This window comes from Ascaphus truei, chromosome 7, assembly GCF_040206685.1.
Source record: "Ascaphus truei isolate aAscTru1 chromosome 7, aAscTru1.hap1, whole genome shotgun sequence".
NCBI lineage: Eukaryota > Metazoa > Chordata > Amphibia > Anura > Ascaphidae > Ascaphus > Ascaphus truei.
In genome coordinates, this window is record NC_134489.1 from 89,001,706 (window position 1) to 89,020,903 (window position 19,198).

General features: G+C 38.7%; 1 protein-coding gene across 1 annotated transcript; it reads left to right on the top strand.

Annotated features, from left to right (window-relative positions):
• Positions 1-1,173: 1,173 nt before the first annotated feature.
• On the top strand, positions 1,174-18,547 carry RND3 (Rho family GTPase 3). Its single transcript, XM_075609413.1, has 5 exons — positions 1,174-1,533; positions 2,260-2,347; positions 14,219-14,328; positions 15,129-15,263; positions 16,420-18,547. The coding sequence occupies exons 1-5, from the start codon at positions 1,384-1,386 to the stop codon at positions 16,669-16,671; spliced, it is 735 nt and encodes a 244-aa protein (XP_075465528.1). The 5' UTR covers positions 1,174-1,383; the 3' UTR covers positions 16,672-18,547.
• Positions 18,548-19,198: the final 651 nt, after the last annotated feature.

Sequence of the window (19,198 nt, forward strand, 5' to 3'; positions counted from 1 at the left end):
ATTGCCATGTACCGTTCACAATGTCTCTTCTCACACCTTCATGAACAGGCCCCAGTGAATTCCAAGTATGTTTGAGAAGTAAGTGACATAGATACAGACAAAAAGACTTGCCCAAGGCCTCCTCAAACTGACCTTTACCGCTCCCACTTCACGTGACAATGACGTAATCTTAAAATCAATCCATTGCGTTGTATTGGCACTGCTGAAAATTAGCAACGTCCACATGTATTTGTAACCATGTATTATTTGTCTTAACTCTGTGCCCAGGACATACTGGAAAACGAGAGGTAACTCTCAATGTATTACTTCCTGGTAAAATATTTATTAAATAAATAAATAATGTTTGTTTTTATCTCAAGCGGTAAGGTATGTGAAGCTAATTGAGGCCCTTCTAATGCTAGGTATTACTATAATGGATTTGAAAAACTTTTCCAACCTATCGGAATTCTATTGTAATGATATATTTCAGACTATATGTGCTATAAACGTGTCATCGTAAAGCTTTTTAAAGGATCACAGGATGCTGTCTCAGGTCTCATACTTGACGGATGAAACAATGATGTTTCCAGTGATCGGGTTGTATAGCAGTTCTTGGAAATATCATATTGGAGGCTATTTATAAGAGCCTTCAATAGATACGCCAGGTACACGACCCCAAATATACACTAGCTAAACACCAAGTACACTACTAGTTAAATAGATGTTGGAGAGTATGGTTTTGCACAATGGAAAACAATAAGTATGCATGTAAATGTGTATGTATACTCGTGTGAATATTTTTAAATAAATCTTACAATGTACTGTACGCAGAGCTTTACACAATAAACGGAGTACAGTGAAATACAATAAGTGCATGAGACAGCAAAACACAATAGGTAAATAAATCCCTGCCCCATAGAGCTTACTATAGAAATGATTAAAAGCACCTTTTTTGACATAAAATATTTGGGGGGTTAACTTGGTGGAGCTGCTTAAAACGTTGTCACGTGGTGGAATTTAATGTCACTTAGTGTCACCTTCTCCAATTCTCCCCCTGGTGAAGAGACGGTGTCAGTGCTGTCCCCTAGATGGAGCAAGTTCCCAATTCCTCATTCTCACACCAGGCTCCATACAAGGGAAAGGGGCGGGGGGTGCGGGGGGTGTATCCTTCTCCTCTTACAAAAGAATAGGGCAGGAGGCTGGGCACAGAAACCCAGCCAGGAGTAACACAGCCCAGGCACCCCTGCATGGATCTGTTAGCCGGGGGAAGCAGCCACTCAGGATATATACTGTTACCGGGGACACATCGCGAAGGTTCGCAGCTGGATTAGGAAGAGGAGCAGCCCCAGGTTCTTGGCACATTCGTTGGCTGGAGAAGCAGAGGCCGAAATAAAGTTCACTTCAATGAAGGAAAGAAGAACGAGCCAGAAATTGTCGAGCAAATCAATGATGGATCCGAACCAGAATGTGAAATGTAAGATTGTGGTAGTGGGGGACAGCCAGTGTGGCAAGACGGCTCTGCTGCATGTATTCGCGAAGGATTCGTTCCCAGAGGTACGTCCCTCCCTAATAACCCTGCAGAACAGGGGGGTCCGGCCATGCCCCTGCCCCCTCCACTTTTACAGGGGGTTCATGCATTCTTCCAAGCCATCTGTCACCCCCCTTTTCTCTTGTTCTTCATTGTTGAATTGATACTCTTTGTCTCTTGTATTGGTGGTCCTGAAAGCTTGCACTCTTTCTGACCACTAAATAGCCTACAAAGGCATCACTTCTACAGTACGTTGCTGCCACTCTGCCTACTCTATGGGCTGGCAGGGTACCACCATCCTCTATCTGTTTCACTTAGAATTAGTTATAAACCGCTTTCACAGAATTACCTTGGGTCACTAAAGGTTTCTAGCACAAGTATAGCCATAGCTATGGTTACTCAACCTTGTTGTTTGGTAATTTATTGTGATGTATCAAGGGTTTTTCTATGTCTTTTTGTTCACATTTATTTCACTATATTTTAACTATACATCCAATCTTGACACTGACACATAAATGTCATTAGACTGCTATATGTGTGATTTGTAGTTTTGTAACCTGATTTTTTTGGGTGGTTGCTTTTATCAGCTTTTGTGTTTTTGCTGAAATGTATTTAACTCACTGATAACTATACCATCAGTTTAATACAGGCTAATTCTTTTAGAAATCCGCTATATTGGTGAATATTGACTTGATTTTTTTGTAAGTGATTTCGAGTTATTTAACAGTATTGTTCTGTCTATTTTTGTTTAGAATTATGTCCCCACTGTATTTGAGAATTATACAGCCAGTTTTGAAATTGACACACAGAGAATAGAACTGAGTCTCTGGGATACGTCTGGTAAGAAATCTCAAGTTATAACATTATTTTACAGTTTAATATATACTTAAGATTGTGGATGTGTGATTTTGTATGGGTGCAGTGCTTATTACTGTTACTATAGCAATTTTACACTTCTCTAGCTAAATGATACTGTGAAAATTATATGCTGTTACCGAAATCCCTTAAATGGGAATTTATCTCATTCACGTCAGTGTATTATGTAAAATAATCTCTATGCATTAATCTGCTCAGAAGATCAGATGCTATTGCATAATATGAGGCTCAGCAATAGAAAAAAAAGATAGAAGCATAGATTACACATTATTAGTTAATGCTTCTTTTCATGCTTCTGATCAGAGTAATAAAATGTATAACCATATGAGGCAAAATCAGCCTATAAGCTTGGAAAGAAGATAGACTCTGCAATTACGTGTTTACGTTAAATAAAATGCATTTTCAATGGTCTTTGCTCACGATGGGTGCAAAAAAGAGCAGTACAAGGCATGATGATGGGGAAGTAATGGGAGTACATGAAATTTGTGGTATGCCATGACGTGATAGGGAAAGTATTTGAGTCTCACCCCAAGATGATCTTGCTGCTGCCTGTGAAAATGGTGGCAGCATCTCATATCTAAGCTGCGATAATAATAGCTATATAGTTTTGCACTGCGCGCTGCACTGTTCACCAAAGTACAGTTTATGCACAGGAAATACTACATTCGTTTTAGCATTCCAAGTGCAGACCAAGTGACTTCCCCAAGGTCACATTGAGCCTTCAGTACAAAGGGTCTGTACTTAGGGTCTTCTGCTTTCTTAGACTCACAACTTAGGTTCACAGGAACGTAATAAATGTACAAATCCCTGTGCCGCAGTGCTTTTGCAAGTGGATATGTAACGCCAATGACCAGGGTTCTAGTAACCAACAATGTCCACATTATGCAATAGCGCAGGGGTGGTCAACTCCAGTCTTCAAGGGCCACCAACAGGTCAGGTTTTCAGGATATCACTGCTTCAGCACAGGTGGCTCAATCATTATGACCTGTTGGTGGCCCTTGAGGACTGGAGTTGACCACCCCTGCCCCAGTGGTATCTCTGTGAGGTCCATACACTGCTGATTATTCAGTGATGGAGATACTTTGTATTGCCTGGTTATGATATTCCCCTGCTCTTTGTTTTTTCTCGCTATTGGTCTACGAGCTTGGGATACCTTTTTTTGACCAATCTGAAAAGCATTCCGATATTTCTTATACTAGAGCTTTAAGAAACCTTTTATTGTGACCTCACTGGGTTTTTGTTGTTGTTGCAAAGGCAATTATATCAGTAACAACTGATTAAAATACCCATATGATCTTGAAATCTCATCACAACACCTTTAAATGATTTTATGTTGGTTAAATAAAATAAATAATGATAAATCAGTATATACATATGACTAGTAAAAAAAAAACACATTTATGCTTTATGCGGGTTCAATCAAAAAAATAAAACACATTCAAATAAATACTTGATAGATATCAATGTGCCATGGGAGAACGCTTCCTATTTTTTATTTCTGTGATCAATTGCAGCTAGGCAGACTGAAGTAAACCACATTTTACTGCTTCACCAGTGTGGGGTGAGTGCAAAGGGATTTATTTCTGTATTTGTGTGATACAATACTGTATATCAGGGGTACTCATCTCCAGTGCTCCAGACCCCTCCCCCCCCAACAGGTCAGGTTTTTACGGATATCCCAGCTTCAGCACAGGTAGCTCAATTAGGTGGCTCAGTCTTCTACTGAGCATCTGATTGAGACACCTGTGCTGAAGCTGGGATATCCGTAAAACCTGACCTGTTGCAGGGTCATGAGGAATGGAGTTGAGCACCCCTGCTGTATATCACCTTCATCTTGCCCCTTCATTTGTCTCCATGACAAACATATCTACAACATTCTACCCTTCCACAGCCATTGTGTTGCATTGTTTTTCTTCATTATGATGTGTACATAAACAGCTTCCTCCCCACTCAGAAATAAGACCTTGCTTGCATCGTGCATAGCGAAGGCAGAGAAATAGTGTTTAGTGCCAGTTTAAATGCTCAAGCTGCTAGAACAGCTGTTGCTGGTGCAAAGTCCTCCGATGGAGGCAAGTTTTTATTTTTATTCGTTTCTTTCTTATTTCCATAACATTACAGGATTATTGCTTTCTTATGGAGGCATACAGGATTTCAGCTTCTTTAACACATTCCGTGCCAAATGGATCTGCTCCACCATACACAGTAAAGCTAGGATTTGTCCCCTTTGGCACTGAGGGATTTGAAAGGAATGCTGCCTCTATATAAATACTTAACATTCTCTAGCTTTGAAGTTCCCCCTATATTATAGCTGGTCTGCTGATAGTGTGACTAGACATGCGGGTGGTGTGTGACTTGATGTGTTCCATTTAGTTATAGGGCTGATTAGCTTAACCTTTTCTGTGCTGAGGAGCTGTATTATAGTGCAGAGGCCAGAAATTAATTGCAGAGCAGAAATGCATACAGATTACACTCCATGCATTTCTAGTTAACTCCTCGTGGTCCCTGCTGCAATTCACCGCAGCTTGCTTGCGGCGCTGCGTTAGAAGTTAGCAAGAAAAATGCAGAATTGGTCTGTAATGTATATGAGGCTATCAAAAAGAGGGGTGATGACAAATTGGAAAAGACCTTTTGATGCCCTGACAGGCAAATAGGAGGGGGGCAGGGAGTCTGTATCCTGCTGCTTCAAGGACATCCTGGTTCCATCTCCAGGCCCTTGTAAGCTGATCTCAGGGGATCAAGGGTGGGGGAGGAAGAGGAATGGGAAGAAAAAAAACCACATCGCCTCATGTCCCAACATGTTGCTGCTCCATTTGTCAGCAGCTTTGCTCTGGAACTTTTCTGATGAGGAAAACTGTTTCTGGCGTCCATACCCCCTTCCCCCGGTGACCCTCCCATCCCGTGATCTGCCCTTTTTATTTTTGTTATATCCTCCTCTGTTTTGGTTTATGTGGTTCTTGTATTTTTGGGTTTGTTTATTGTCTGGTATTTTAGGTTAGGATTTTAGTTCATCTGCAAGGGAACACCATTACGCATGAGCTTCTTAATGTAATGGCTGCTGCGATCCCCCACACCGGTTCTTGGTATTAAGCGAAAGAGAAGTGTGTTTAACACAATGCGAATACATTTAATATATATATATTTTTTCTTGTGGGTGTAAGAAGCCTGGTAATAAAGCAGGGAGATTTAAGCAATTGTCACTGAGTTTTTTTTCATGGAAGAACAGTTTTAAAAATTAAAATAAAGAAAACTAAAGCTGCAAAATGTGATACAACGCACGATATATGTGCATCCTATAGTTCCACTCCCCAAAATAGGCGCAACATGACTAATATATTGTAGACATTAATGACCATTCAGTTGATTAGTTGTGGATTTGGTTGTGGCTGTCGCAGTTTAGTTAATAAACCCCATAGTCCCAACATGGTATGGGAACAGCACAGGGACCTGAAAATTCAGCTCTTTCATTTCTTGTGGGTGAAAGATTTAATTTTCTCTGAAGCCTGTCTGCGATCTGACACTGTTGGAAGCCTTTGTGCTCTGAAGGGCTTTCTTTCTCTAATATATAAAGGCAACATCACTGCCTGGTGCGTTCATTGTTTTGGAGGCCTGTCCCTTTCTGAGATGCCATCGAACATCTAAAAAGGAATAAGGGGCTGTTCTATTTTACACTTTAAGCCAGAGAATTCCCTCTGTATTCATAATGCAGCCTTGCTGCCAGCTGATATTGCCAATGCCAACTCTCCCATGGATAAGAAATATCAACCAGTTACTTATTAGCATGCCTGACTTAGTGAGAATTGTTTCCAATTACTGACAGTGTAGAACTAACAATGCAAAAGCTCTGAGTTTGCAGTTTCCACACGGTTTCTGTCCCCCCCGGTCCCCCCTTTGTTATTTTAGAAACCTTTTTGAATGATTTGCATTCGCAGGCATGGTAAACACTTGATTATCCGCCTACGTATTTGTTTGTGAAGTCCTTGTGCAGCTTTGTACTTTTCAAACTGAGTGTAAAATGCAATGCAATTTGTACTTGAAAGGGTTTTACTTTTTAATTATTATTTTTTTTAGTTATCTCCCAGTTGGGGTAGGGACTATTTTGCGTTGTAGATGGAAGCTTCTAGCAAAGCATGGAAATGATTAAAAAGATCTGCCAAATATTTTGGACTCCCAGTAATTGGCTGGGTTCCTGGATCGGATTGCTTAACCTGTCCTGCATTGACATGTTGAGAAGGGCCTCAAAAAGGAAAACGAGTTTGCAAACTGTCATTCTTTGAGTCTGCAAGTAGATACGATTCAGTGTCACAATGGCGTTACAATAGAAACATATTCAAGTGTTTGCATATCACTCCAAACAAATCATTTCTGTACGTTCAAGGCAAGAAGCACATTAATTTTCTCTTAATAAAAACAGTGTTAATCACTGTACATCACAGATTTGCATTGCAGGAACTAAAAACTCATGTAGCTGGTGTATACATTATATTTCCAAATGGAGTACCAATGGGGACCCCCTGTTCCTCAATTATTTCTTCTTTTTATTTTACATAGATGCACACCCCCCTAACCCCTGTTATTCTCTTTGTGGTCATTGTTTTTTTTTCTCCATTATTCTCTTTGTGGTCATTGTGTCTTTTCTGAAATCCTCTCAGGCTGTGAATAGGATTCTTCTTGCTTCAAACATGGCGGCACTTACATGTGGGCAGTCCATCTTGGCTCACAACCACATTTTCATAGAAATATAGGGTCTGCTTCAGAGTTTATAGAAACAAGCCCCTAAATGTAAGAAAACAAATCTAAGCATCCTTAAATAAAGCAAAGATGTAACATTTTAGTATCTTTGAAATTAAGAATTTGTAATGCGGCAGGCACAAGCTTATAGGGTCCCATGTTAAAATGGATAAGAAGTAAAGAGTGACACTGTGCTTATTTGCATGTCATTACCCAGAAACCCTGGCTGCAGCGAAAGCACTGTTTGCTAAGCAATAATGAGGACAGACAGGGTTGTAGACCTGTTTGAGACATGCAAATGACACACAAGTGGTATTTTTATTTACGGTACGGTGGAGGTTTTCTGTCACTTGGTTTACCCACCATCATTTTTTTTCTTAATGTCTGGTTCATACCAAAAGAAAGAATAGTGAAAATCCATTGTTGACTTCACTTCTGGATCACCCTTCCCTATCAAATTAAGGATTCTGATGAAGGGCAAGGAACTTTCACTATGGAAGGCTGAGGAGAAGGAGGAGCCTGTTTTATATATAGTAACAAAATCACACCCATCACCTTTAAAGCTGCAGTTCAGTCTTTTTTTTAAAAAAAAATTTTTTTTACTTCAATAGTTTAATGTGTGCAATCTCTAATTACCTAAAGAACTGTATAGCTGCAGGTCAATTCGTTCTCCATGTATTGATAGGCGAAATTTGGTGACATAATTAGAGCTGGCATATGTTTTTCTTCTGCTTCTGTCTCTCAGTGGAAGCTCATGAATATTCATGAGCTCTCCTGCACTGACATGTGCTAGAGGGAGGGCAGGGCTGACAAAGGGGTGTGCCAGAGCTTGTGACAGGACATGAAGGGGCTGTGCCTTAGCAAATGGCTGTTAAAATAGAATACAAGAAAATTGGTCTTTCAAAGTTGTTTTTTTAAAAACAGAAAATGCTAAAAGTATTTTTTCTTACTACAGAACTGATTTATTAAAAAAAACACACATGCAGGATATTGACTGAACTGCAGCTTTAACTCCCATTTCCAGGGATGAGCAGCAATCTGTTCCACTGCAGTCCTACTTAAAGAGCCCAAGAAAACATTTATCTTCCAAATAACTTTTATATCCACTTTCTCATCCCGGTCACATGCATAATTGGCCACTAATCAATATGCTGTGAAACAGTCTTCTCCTTGCCAGGGAAGCTTGAAGCCCTGTTTGTTTGGGCTTCCCTGGCTGGGATTTAAACAGCTTTATATTATTTTGAATAGGGGCCATTGCGATCTTCTACCCTGGAGACTTTTTGAGGGTTCCCTTACACACAGTGATTTCCTAAAATCTGCTGAATATCGAAGGCAGCCGTGGTCACCACTTGGGAACACTGCATTATTTTCCTAAAATGGCTTTGAATCTCTAACAAGACATAAATTAAAGCCACAGATGATGTTGATGATGTGCTACTCATAGGTGTGAGTTTTGTGCCTCCGTTCAGCTTTCAGGACAACACGTGTTAAGATATTAAACACACCTTGAATTTTGAAACAACTGTTAAGAATAGAGGATGTGTTACATGACCGAGTGCTTCTACTATATTTCAACTCCAGTACGTACGTGGTCTCGGTGGAAAAAGTAGGGATCCAGTCATTCCACATTTAGCAGGTTTGTCCCAAATTTGTATGGCATGTCCCACCTCCAGTTGAATGAGACAGCAAACTGTCTTTAATTTGGATTCAACATGTCTATGTTGTTGACGGAGTTTAGTAGATTAAACATACGTGGAGAAATAATAGAGAAGGGAAGGCAGATCTCGTCATTTCTCTATAGGAAGTTAAACTGTCTATAAAGAATGTCAGTGTTGGATCAGTGCTGCAACCACCAGCCACCAAAGTGCCAGCCCATAGTTACAAATCATCATGAGTATTCTTACTGGGATGGACTGAGCCTTTAACATAGAAAGTACAGTATGTACTGTATTCCAGTGAGACAATGGTAACAAGCAAATAAAAAAAAAAGTCTTCCAATAATAACTAGAACATTCCAGTTAAGGGTTCACCTTTGATTACACAATTGCTAAATTCTCTATGAGATCATTCCCAGGTGAACCAAAAATACAATGGCACGTTGAGTATGCGCAGACAATTAAAACCTGATGGACTTGGAGGCTTTAAATTAATAAGCTTTTCTGTGATGTTGAAATGCTAATTATGTTCATGCTCTGTAGAGGCATGAACGAACCCTTGGTTGAAAATTGTATAGCCCATTCCCTCTGCATAAAATAAATACAAAATAAAATATATATATGCCAACTCACCCCAGTAGCACTGGGTAACCTCCATGATTTGAAACTGCTCTGGGGGTTCAAAGGGGAAAAAACATCCCTTATGTTTTATTTTATTAGCTTGTTTCTTTTGTGTGCATCTGTATGAAATTCTGAGAGCAGAGAGAACACAGGTAATCACAGTGATTCATTGATTTAATAGTGTCGTCATTTTATGAGCAATAATGTCTTTGAGTCTCTCTGCTTAGTGAAATAAGCATAAAAATGAAGAGTGGTATGCAGTGTTGTGCATGCTGACATTAAGATATTTGTGCTATAGATTGAAAGTGCAATGCATTTTCTGTAATGTGTTACATATACAAAGCCTTCCAATAAAGTAGTTGCCTATTACCATCTTTGCTTATTATTTCCATATGGGCTTAGTTTGCATCCCGTTGGAAACAGTCAACCCCTCAATGTATTCCTTAATGCGATACCAACAAACTTTGTTTGACGTTGTTCTCGTCTATGAGCTTAGCTATGGAAGTACAGTATATAGAATAGTACAGTGTATAAACCATCTTTGCGGAGTTTGGATTTTGAAACTGCAAACCTGTCCATCCTAAATTACCGCTGCTTCTTGGAAAGGTACAAAGCATGTTTTTCAAAGTAATTTTAATGGGTACATTCACAATACTACACATCCACTAAACATTTATCAAGACAATGCTCAAGCAGTTAATCAGAACTTTACCTTCATTGTATACTTGCCCACAAATGTTTTTAGATTTGGCAAAGAGAATATCTATTGTCAATGGGAAAGATGCCAGTACAGTCATGTTTGGACTGGAGCACAGCTAGATCTGGCTACATTTCCCAAACATGTTTCCCCCCCTATTTTTCCCAACATAAGTAATTAAAGTCAGTAAACATGTGCTTTGCCAACTTATTAATAGTAAAGTGAAAGAAGTTCTTAGAACATCGGTTGTTTTGTGATACAGTACCTGAAAGCAGCAGTTCAAGCAATATCCTACGTGTGTTTGTTTAATAAATCATTTCTGTACTATGAGAAAATACTTGTAGCATTTAAAAAAAAAAGTTTTAAAGACATTTTTAATGTTTCTAATGTAGGAAGCATTTCCAAAGTGACAGCCCCCTTCCCCTTCTGATAGACTCTGGCTCTTGAGACCCACCCTCTCTCTAGCAGTGAACCAATTGTATCTAGTCAATCATATTCCAGGAACTACATTGTCCAAAATGCTGTGCAAGAACTGAATTGGATAGCCCAAAGCAAGCGATTGATTACAGGAGAACAGATCGAACTGCAGCTTAGCTAATCACTTGTCAGTGTGGAATGGGAAAATATATATACATTATTTTATCCAGGAACACCCAAGTTTAAAGCAGCAGGGTCATCATTGCCAGTGAGCCAATCAGGGAAGAGAACGTCGCTGTGTCACACAGCATTCCCTGCACAAATCGCCTGCTGGCAGCTTGCTCCTTTTTTTAGCATCAGAACTCTGTTCTCTTGAACCAGATGGTCCCTGATGATAAAGAAGTAGAGGTTTTACTCCATGGGCATAAAACTATCTGTGGTTGAGCATATAAATAAGGTTACTCACAATACTTTCATTAACTGAAAAGGTTCCTGTATGGGACCCAAGTAAATTAGAGAGCGGCAGCTGGCACTCACTCAACTTCCAAAGCAAATTTAAAGATTTATTGTTAAATAATTATGTCCAACGCGTTTTGGGATTGTTAGATATACTCCATATACTGTCATCAGGGATAAGCCCAAAACGCGTTGGAAATCATAATGTAACAACAACTCTTCAAGTTTGTTTCACAAGTTGAGTGCCTGCTGCCTTTCTCTAATTTACTCCATGAGCACCTAGAACCAGGGAAGATAAAACATATTCTATTTATGTTCATACCCACAGTTTGTTTTAGCAATATGTATTTGTTTTGTAGTTTATTAAAAGTAATGAGGCATGTAGCAGCTTGCTGATATATTTAATATATTTTAATATTGACGCTCAACAATAGCCTAAAACAGTGGTGTGCATAGTTTGTGAACTGCGCCCCCCTGCCTGACAGTCCCAGCTTTCGTGCCCCCCCTCTCCTAGGACCCGGCGTCAAATGACGACTGGGCGTGACCCCACCACGTCATTTGACGTACGTTGCCATGGCGACATGTCACATGACCCCACGGCGACATGTGACGCAGCGTTGCCATGGCGATGCGTTGCCAAAGAGCCGGCTGACAGCAGGTAAGAGACATTACAGAGACCTCACGCCTCCCCCAGCATTTAATTTAAATGCCTTGGGGAAGAGTGTGGGGCCTCTGTAACTGCCGCGTCCCCCCCCCCCCCTAGAAAATCTTGCACACCCCTGGCCTAAAACAAAAAAAGCACATTAATAAATGTTGTAGAATACAAAATACGTATTGCTTTTTTTTTTTGTGGGACTGGGATTTTAAATCAAGAATTCCCTTTTACAAAAACAAATACTTGTCAAGACTATACAACTGCAGCTCCTTAAAGTTATGTCCACAATTAAATGAGCCCCAAAACATCAGCTGCTTTCAATAATTATTGTTGCTGAATCCCACTGAACATCCCAATGGAGACTTACAGAAGCAGTTCAGAAACATTATTATTTATTTTCTTTTATTTGCCTTTATAATCCAGGCAAACCTGGAACTCCCCATGATGGGGCTACGGCACTTATAATGTCAGTTAAAAAAACTAGCACTTACGTTTTGAATGTACTGTATATACAAACATGGGCTATTTTTATAAAGGGAACTTCAGAGCATACGCAGTGCGAAGCAATGTACTGCGTGCACGTTTATGTACATATATGGTGTTTTAGATTGAAAAGCTGGAGTGAGTTAAGCAGACAGGTATGTGTCTCAGGAGTTACTGCCTTTGGGTGAGGCCTGTGAAGATTTCACGTTAGTCATTGTCATACATGCATGAATCTTATTATTATAAGTGATGCGTCTCATAAACTTGTTGCCCAGTAGCAAACAAATGTAACAAACTGAAGCCAGAGAAGATGTTTTGCAATGCTCTGAAGTTTTATATTCCATTACCATTCACATGTAACTGTATACTGCTTCACTCTGTGATGATATTACCTATTTCATACATTCTTATCACATGTAAAGTATGTGTAAAAAGAAAACAGTCGATTTAAAACTAGCGTGCTTAAGATAATTTGAAACGTTTCATAAGCGAATAAAAATATCACTTGTGATCACATTCGCATGTCTCCGACAGGTCTGCAACGCTGCGTTTCACTATTATCTCTTAGATACAGTGCTTATACTGCAGCCAAGGATTCTGGGAAATGACATGCAGACGAGCACACACTGTCTTCTTTTGCTTCATGTTCATTTTAACATAGCTTTTCAGCACAGCCTGGGTTAAGAAGTTGATGACAAGTAAACCTACTTACAGCAGATGTTTCAAACTTGTGGCTCTCATCAGTGTGAGGATGGTTATACTGCCTTTGGAATTTGAAGCTGGGATAGGTTTCAACCACAAATTAAATAAGTTATGGTGGGTAAAAAAAAAAAAAAGGGACAAAATCCCTCCATCGTATAGCATACACCAATAAAAATATCACGTCAGTAGATTTACATGTCTCGGTCAGGTTTGCAATGCTGCTTTTCACCATTATCTCATAGCATACAGTGGTTCCACTGCAGCAAGGGATTCTGGGAAATGACATGCAAATGTGCACACAGTGTCGTCACCTTTTGCTTCAAATCCATTTTAACATTTAAGCAAGAAGGAAAGAACAGAAGATACTGTAGGAATTTGTGGTATTTACAACTAGGAGATAAACTTAATCTTGTTAATATGCTTTATTAAAAAAAACAGCTTGTGCATAATAAGAGGTCCATTTTTGTTGAAATCAGCATTTCCACCCTTCCCAACAACCTGGTGATTTTCTTTTTTTCTTTGTTTCTTTTATTTTTTTAACCTAGTTAGTAAACCAGGGCACTCAGAGTCCAGGTGATTGCGAATGTAGCACACAGGTGATTCAAGATCATCTACAAAAATACCATGAATACAACCAACTGGTTATAAAGCCCATATAAATGTATCTTTAACCAGAATGCAGCCGTGCCAGTAATCATAAGCAAACAATAGAGCCACGAAGACATAACTCAAGGTAGAGCAAAAAATAAGTGACATGTTTATTGATTGCCTGCATCAGGGGAGCTCAACTCCAGTCCTAAACACCCACCAACAGGTCAGGATTGAAGGATATCTCTGCTTCAGCACAGGTGGCTCAGTCAAAGACTGAGCCACTGATTGAGCCACCTGTGCTGCAGCTGGGATATCCTTAAAACCTGACCTGTTGGGAGTTCTTGAGTGCTGGAGATGAGCACCCCTGGCTTACATTTCGATGCTCAGAGGATCTTCCTCTGTCGTAAAGAGGATCAATGTATTCTTCCGTCAGTGAATATGTAACTGTTATTGTTTGCGCTGCTCTGCCTTGGGTTGGGTCTCTATTGCTCTATTTCTCACCCAGAATCCAGGGTCATACTCATTTTGGAGAAGAAGAATTTTTTTTTTCTTTCTTTCTAAGCTATAAATAAAATGCTCTCCAGCCCAGTTCAAAATTCAATATGGCCTCCATGTTGCCCTCCGCTTACCACATATGGTTATGTATTCCGCCTCCTGATCTCCCTTGGAAAGAGCAGACCCTTTAATACTGTAATTGAAGGAAGTGTGGTGGTTAAGAAGGAGAGATGATCACTGGGATTGTGTGAGGAGATGTAAGAGCAAATGTAATATATGTTTACCCTGGTCATATTATACTGAAATGTTAAAATATAGATTATCTTTCATTGTAGGTTCTCCTTATTATGATAATGTCCGCCCGCTTTCGTATCCAGATTCTGATGCGGTTTTGATATGTTTTGACATCAGCCGTCCGGAGACTCTTGATAGCGTTCTTAAAAAGGTATGTTTTTCTTGGCACAATAACAGATGCAGCATCATGCAACGTGGACAGATCCTTTTGGATTAATTTGAATTGAGGCAAATATGCCACATGGTTTCAGATCTAAAGGATTAATCCAGGGGGGTTCTCAACTCCAGTCCTCAAGACCACCCAATAGGTCAGGTTTTCAGGATAGCCCTGCTTCAGCAGAGGTGGCTCAGTCTGTCACCTGTGTTGAAGCAGGGATATCCTAAAAATCTGACATGTTGAAGGTGTTGAGAATATATGGATTAAGTGGTACATTTTGTATACATCCAAGCTGGTGTTTGGACCGAACGGCGACATCAAACTGTATAGAATAGGGCCCTAAGAATGTTAAAAGGTCACAGGTAAAATATCCTGTGACAATATAAATATTTATATAGTATGTGCGTGTGTGTGTGTATATATATATATATATATATATATATATATATATATCATCTATTTTCAAAATATATACAGATGTAGTGGCCGTTATTGTACCTAATAACGTAATTTCTCTCATAAATGTTAGCGGCCATTGTGTTGGTTTTAATGAGGTTGCTCCAAAATATTGTGTTATCGATTTCCTGTGGGTACAATAACGGACTACGTCTGTTCACACACAATTAGGGAAGAGAACACTGTTGGTGTATAACTCGGTGCTTTACAATATCAAATTCAAATAATGTTAATGTATGGATGACATCTTTGAGAAGAATATACATGTACAAAAATATTTCCCCCATGTTTGTTAGCATATCTGATGCACTAATGGCAAAAACGTTTGCATATTACAGTGGAAAGGGGAAATCCAGGAGTTTTGTCCTAATACCAAAATGCTATTGGTTGGCTGCAAGTCGGACCTGCGCACGGATCTCACCACCTTGGTAGAACTATCTAATCACAGGCAAACACCAGTATCCTATGATCAGGTAAAAGCAACATTGTGTCTCCATTGTCTACTTAGTGTCAATTTGCAATAAATGCAGCACCTCGTGTATTACTAGGTTTTACGTAATAATCTGTTAATAGTCACATAATTTGTAATGCATATACCGATATAGCCGATGTTACCGCTTCCAATATCCCACAATGTCATATTACCGCTAGCGTGATGTTTAACATCCAAACACAAAAATGGGGAAGTTGCACGTTTATAGAAGGGGTAACATCTGCTACATCTGTACAGTACTGGTGCAGAATGCTTTTACATGGTGATAACATGGTATAGTTAATTATAGCTAATACAATATAGACTAATTACAGGGATTCCTCAATCTTGAGATAATAGTTAGGATTTATCATGATGTGTTATCTAAATCCCTCAGAGCCTCACATAATCCGAGATTAGGATTCTGGCCTTCTCTGAGGTTTTAAGATGTCACTAGTGATTGTAAGTGGCTGCTGGGTAATTATCTAATGGCACAGTAGCAATTACATTTCCCTGCCAGAAAGGAGTAGAATGACTGATGTGTTATACCGCAGTCAACAGGAGACTTGATGCATTGCATTGGCATTATATATAACCAGAGTATATTCAGTACCCCCTGTGAACTACAAAAACAGCAGTTATTTCATTCTATTAATCTATTTTGGCAGTTTTAAAAATAGAAAACTTCAACCAACTGTAACGGTGGAAATAGCTTGGGAATTGGTTAAAATAATAGTACAATAGTCAGATACAGTAGTTGTAGTTAAACATGTTTAATTAGTCATATTTCCTACTGCAGCTCAACCCCGTTATAACGCGAGCCGTTACAACACGAAACCGCTTATAACGCGATTCAAGGGTGGCTCCCAATTTTCGTATTTATGAATATTTACAACACGATTATTGGTATCTTAAATACTTTATTGTACAGTGCATACAATTGTACATTATTTCTAACGTGATCCGCTTATAATGCGATGTGATTCTTTGGACCCTAAGCACAGGTTGAGCTGGTTGTTAAGAGGGTTGAGCTGTACTGTATTTTGTAGTTCTTGCCATTCACCCGTAGTAAGATATATTGGGAATAAACGATATTATTGCTATAACCTTAGTAAATACCTGAACCTTTTCCTATTTTTTTTTTTGTCCCCCCACAGGGAACAAACATGGCCAAACAGATCGGAGCTGCCACTTACATTGAATGTTCAGCCTTACAGTCTGAAAACAGTGTGAGAGACATTTTTCATGTTGCTACTCTGGCATGTGTAAATAAAACTAACAAAAATGTGAAACGGAATAAAACGCAGAGAACAACAAAGAGAATTTCACACATGCCTAGCAGACCAGAACTGACCACAGTTGCTACAGACTTGCGAAAGGACAAAGCCAAGAGCTGTACTGTGATGTGAAATGTCTAAGCTGGTTTTCTTGATGGCAATGAAAATCATGTTAAAGAATAGGTGACGATTGAATGAAGGGCACTGCCAAAGTGGTAAATTCTGTTGGTAAACCAACACTGTTAAGGATACACTTCACCTTCTGTTGGGTACTTAAGGATTCAGCATGTAGACCAAGTGGAAGAAAGTGATAGATGTTTCCGAATTGTTAGTTGGAAGATATGTTAAAAAACCAAAACAAAAAGTAATTGGAATGTGTAAAAGAATGGAAAGAAACCTGTTTTCATCACTGAAAAAAAACTTCTTTAATTCTAATTCCCTATGGGTATATTCATTAATTGGCCGACTACATCATATAAAAGTTATATTACATACTCAATCTGATGATAATAGGGACACCACACTTGCACTCTGGGATATTATCAGGGTCTTTTGGTTCCCAGTGCAGCTCAACATGGAGTTATTGTGGACATTGGGTGCATAGAGGAACGCCATGTTAAGCTATGACATTTTGAAGTTCTTCAATTCATTTGAAACAAATCATTAAACACAGTCTTCTGGAAAGTTTTTGTTGACTTTCATGTTTGTATGTAATACTTGCACCGCAAAATAGAATAGACAGAGTTCATAGCTTAGGTACGTTTTTAAATTATCTAGGATTTTAATGTGATCGTAGTATTTTTTTAAAGTTCGAATTGGCTCTATTATTTCAACAGGGTTTAAACCAGGCAATCAAACACATATTAAACATGCAAAGTTAATTCCACTTTAAAAATGAAGTTTTAAGGTGCTCAATATATTTATCAAGCAGTGACTTACAGTATTATGTCCCATTATATTATGTATCATGGGATACTTTGTAGGAAAGGTGTAATTTACCAGAATGTTTTCATTGAGAACGAACGCGTAGATTAAATTAGTGATGATTGAGACAAATTATTTGGAATCTGACATGACTGTCTATGTTGTGAATAGTTGTTTATTTTTTATTTCATACAGTAGGTCATGCTAAAGAATATTCCTTTGGATTATACTTTGCCTTAACCAACCTATAGTGGAAAATGCATTAATTTATGCAATGGACTATTTTAGATGTACCCATATTTCGTGAATAGCTTTATGTCATTCCCTTCTATGAATTGTTTACATGGTATAAATATATCATTTGGAACTGTGCTAGGACCTATAGAGCATGGATGGCCAACTCCAGTCCTCAAGAGCCACCAACAGGTCATGTTCTCAGGATAACTGTGCTTCAGCTCAAGCAGGGATATCCTGAGAACCTGACCTATTGGTGGCCCTTGAGGACTGGAGTTGGCCACCCCTGTTTTAGAGATTCAGGGTTTTTTTTAACCCCTTCAGTCCTTGAGGTACCAACAATGCCCTGCAAAGTGTTGCGTGACCTTCCAACACTGAAGGGATTAAAGGAGACCGCAGCTCTAGTACATAACTTGCTTGTTGAAAGCAAGCACTCTTTCCAGTGACTGCTTCATTTTTGAAGCATTAAAGCTCTGTTCTTATTAAACTGTTGGGAGTTAGATTATTATGACAATTACAACACTCTGTTCTATGTATAACAAGCACTTTGTCATGTCTGCGCAAGAACAATGAAATGCCATTCCTTATCCACCAATCCAGACATTTACCACTGCAATATGCTTTCAATGATGCAAATGTATGCTTTGGGCAGTATTACAAAAAATAGCTGGCAAGTGCTTTTCTATATTTAAATATTGTGAAAACAAAAGAAGTTATAACTGTCATAAAGCTGAACATCATTACTTTTTTTGAATGTCAGTCACTTTGTATGTTTGTTTTGTAAATGTTTCTGCAGTATTTATTAAACATATTTTTTTTCTTTAAATAATAAAGGCTTAATTAAGGTTCATTAAGGGTAGTCCTGGTCTTTTATCTTCAAATATAATGCATTTATTATGTCATATGCAACAATCCACACTGTATTGTATACAACAATGTGCTAATTTGTTCAGTTTTCAATGAGAATATGTAGGTAGAGCTGAATAGCACTTTCAATATCTTAATTGCCTTTCATTACCAGATGGAATCACTTAGTAATTTTGTGGGGGTTACAATTTTTCATATAGATTAGAATAATGTAGAGTTCCATTCACATTAAAATGTCATATTGTGCCTTATGTAATTTGCCAACTCAAAGGGTTCTATTCAACATACAATCCCTGTGTTGTGTAGAGAACACACGTTGCACTGAAAGTTTATTTAAACATTTTTTTAACCTGTATTCTGTATTTAAAAATGTCATCCCACTTACCTTGGATATTTTTAGGCTACATTAAATATAAGGCATCCTTTTTCATGAGAAACATATTCAACCAATTATAAAATGACCTTAAGTCAACTCTGATACTGTAATTAACTCCTATATGCCAAATATTCTTGAATTAGTTGCGTGTCTCAGCATAGTTTGATAAGCAACATCCGCACTGAAAGGATGTCAAGCTCCATAGGTACACTGTAAGTCAGTGACATTTGGGAGTATAGGACAAAAAAACAAAACGTT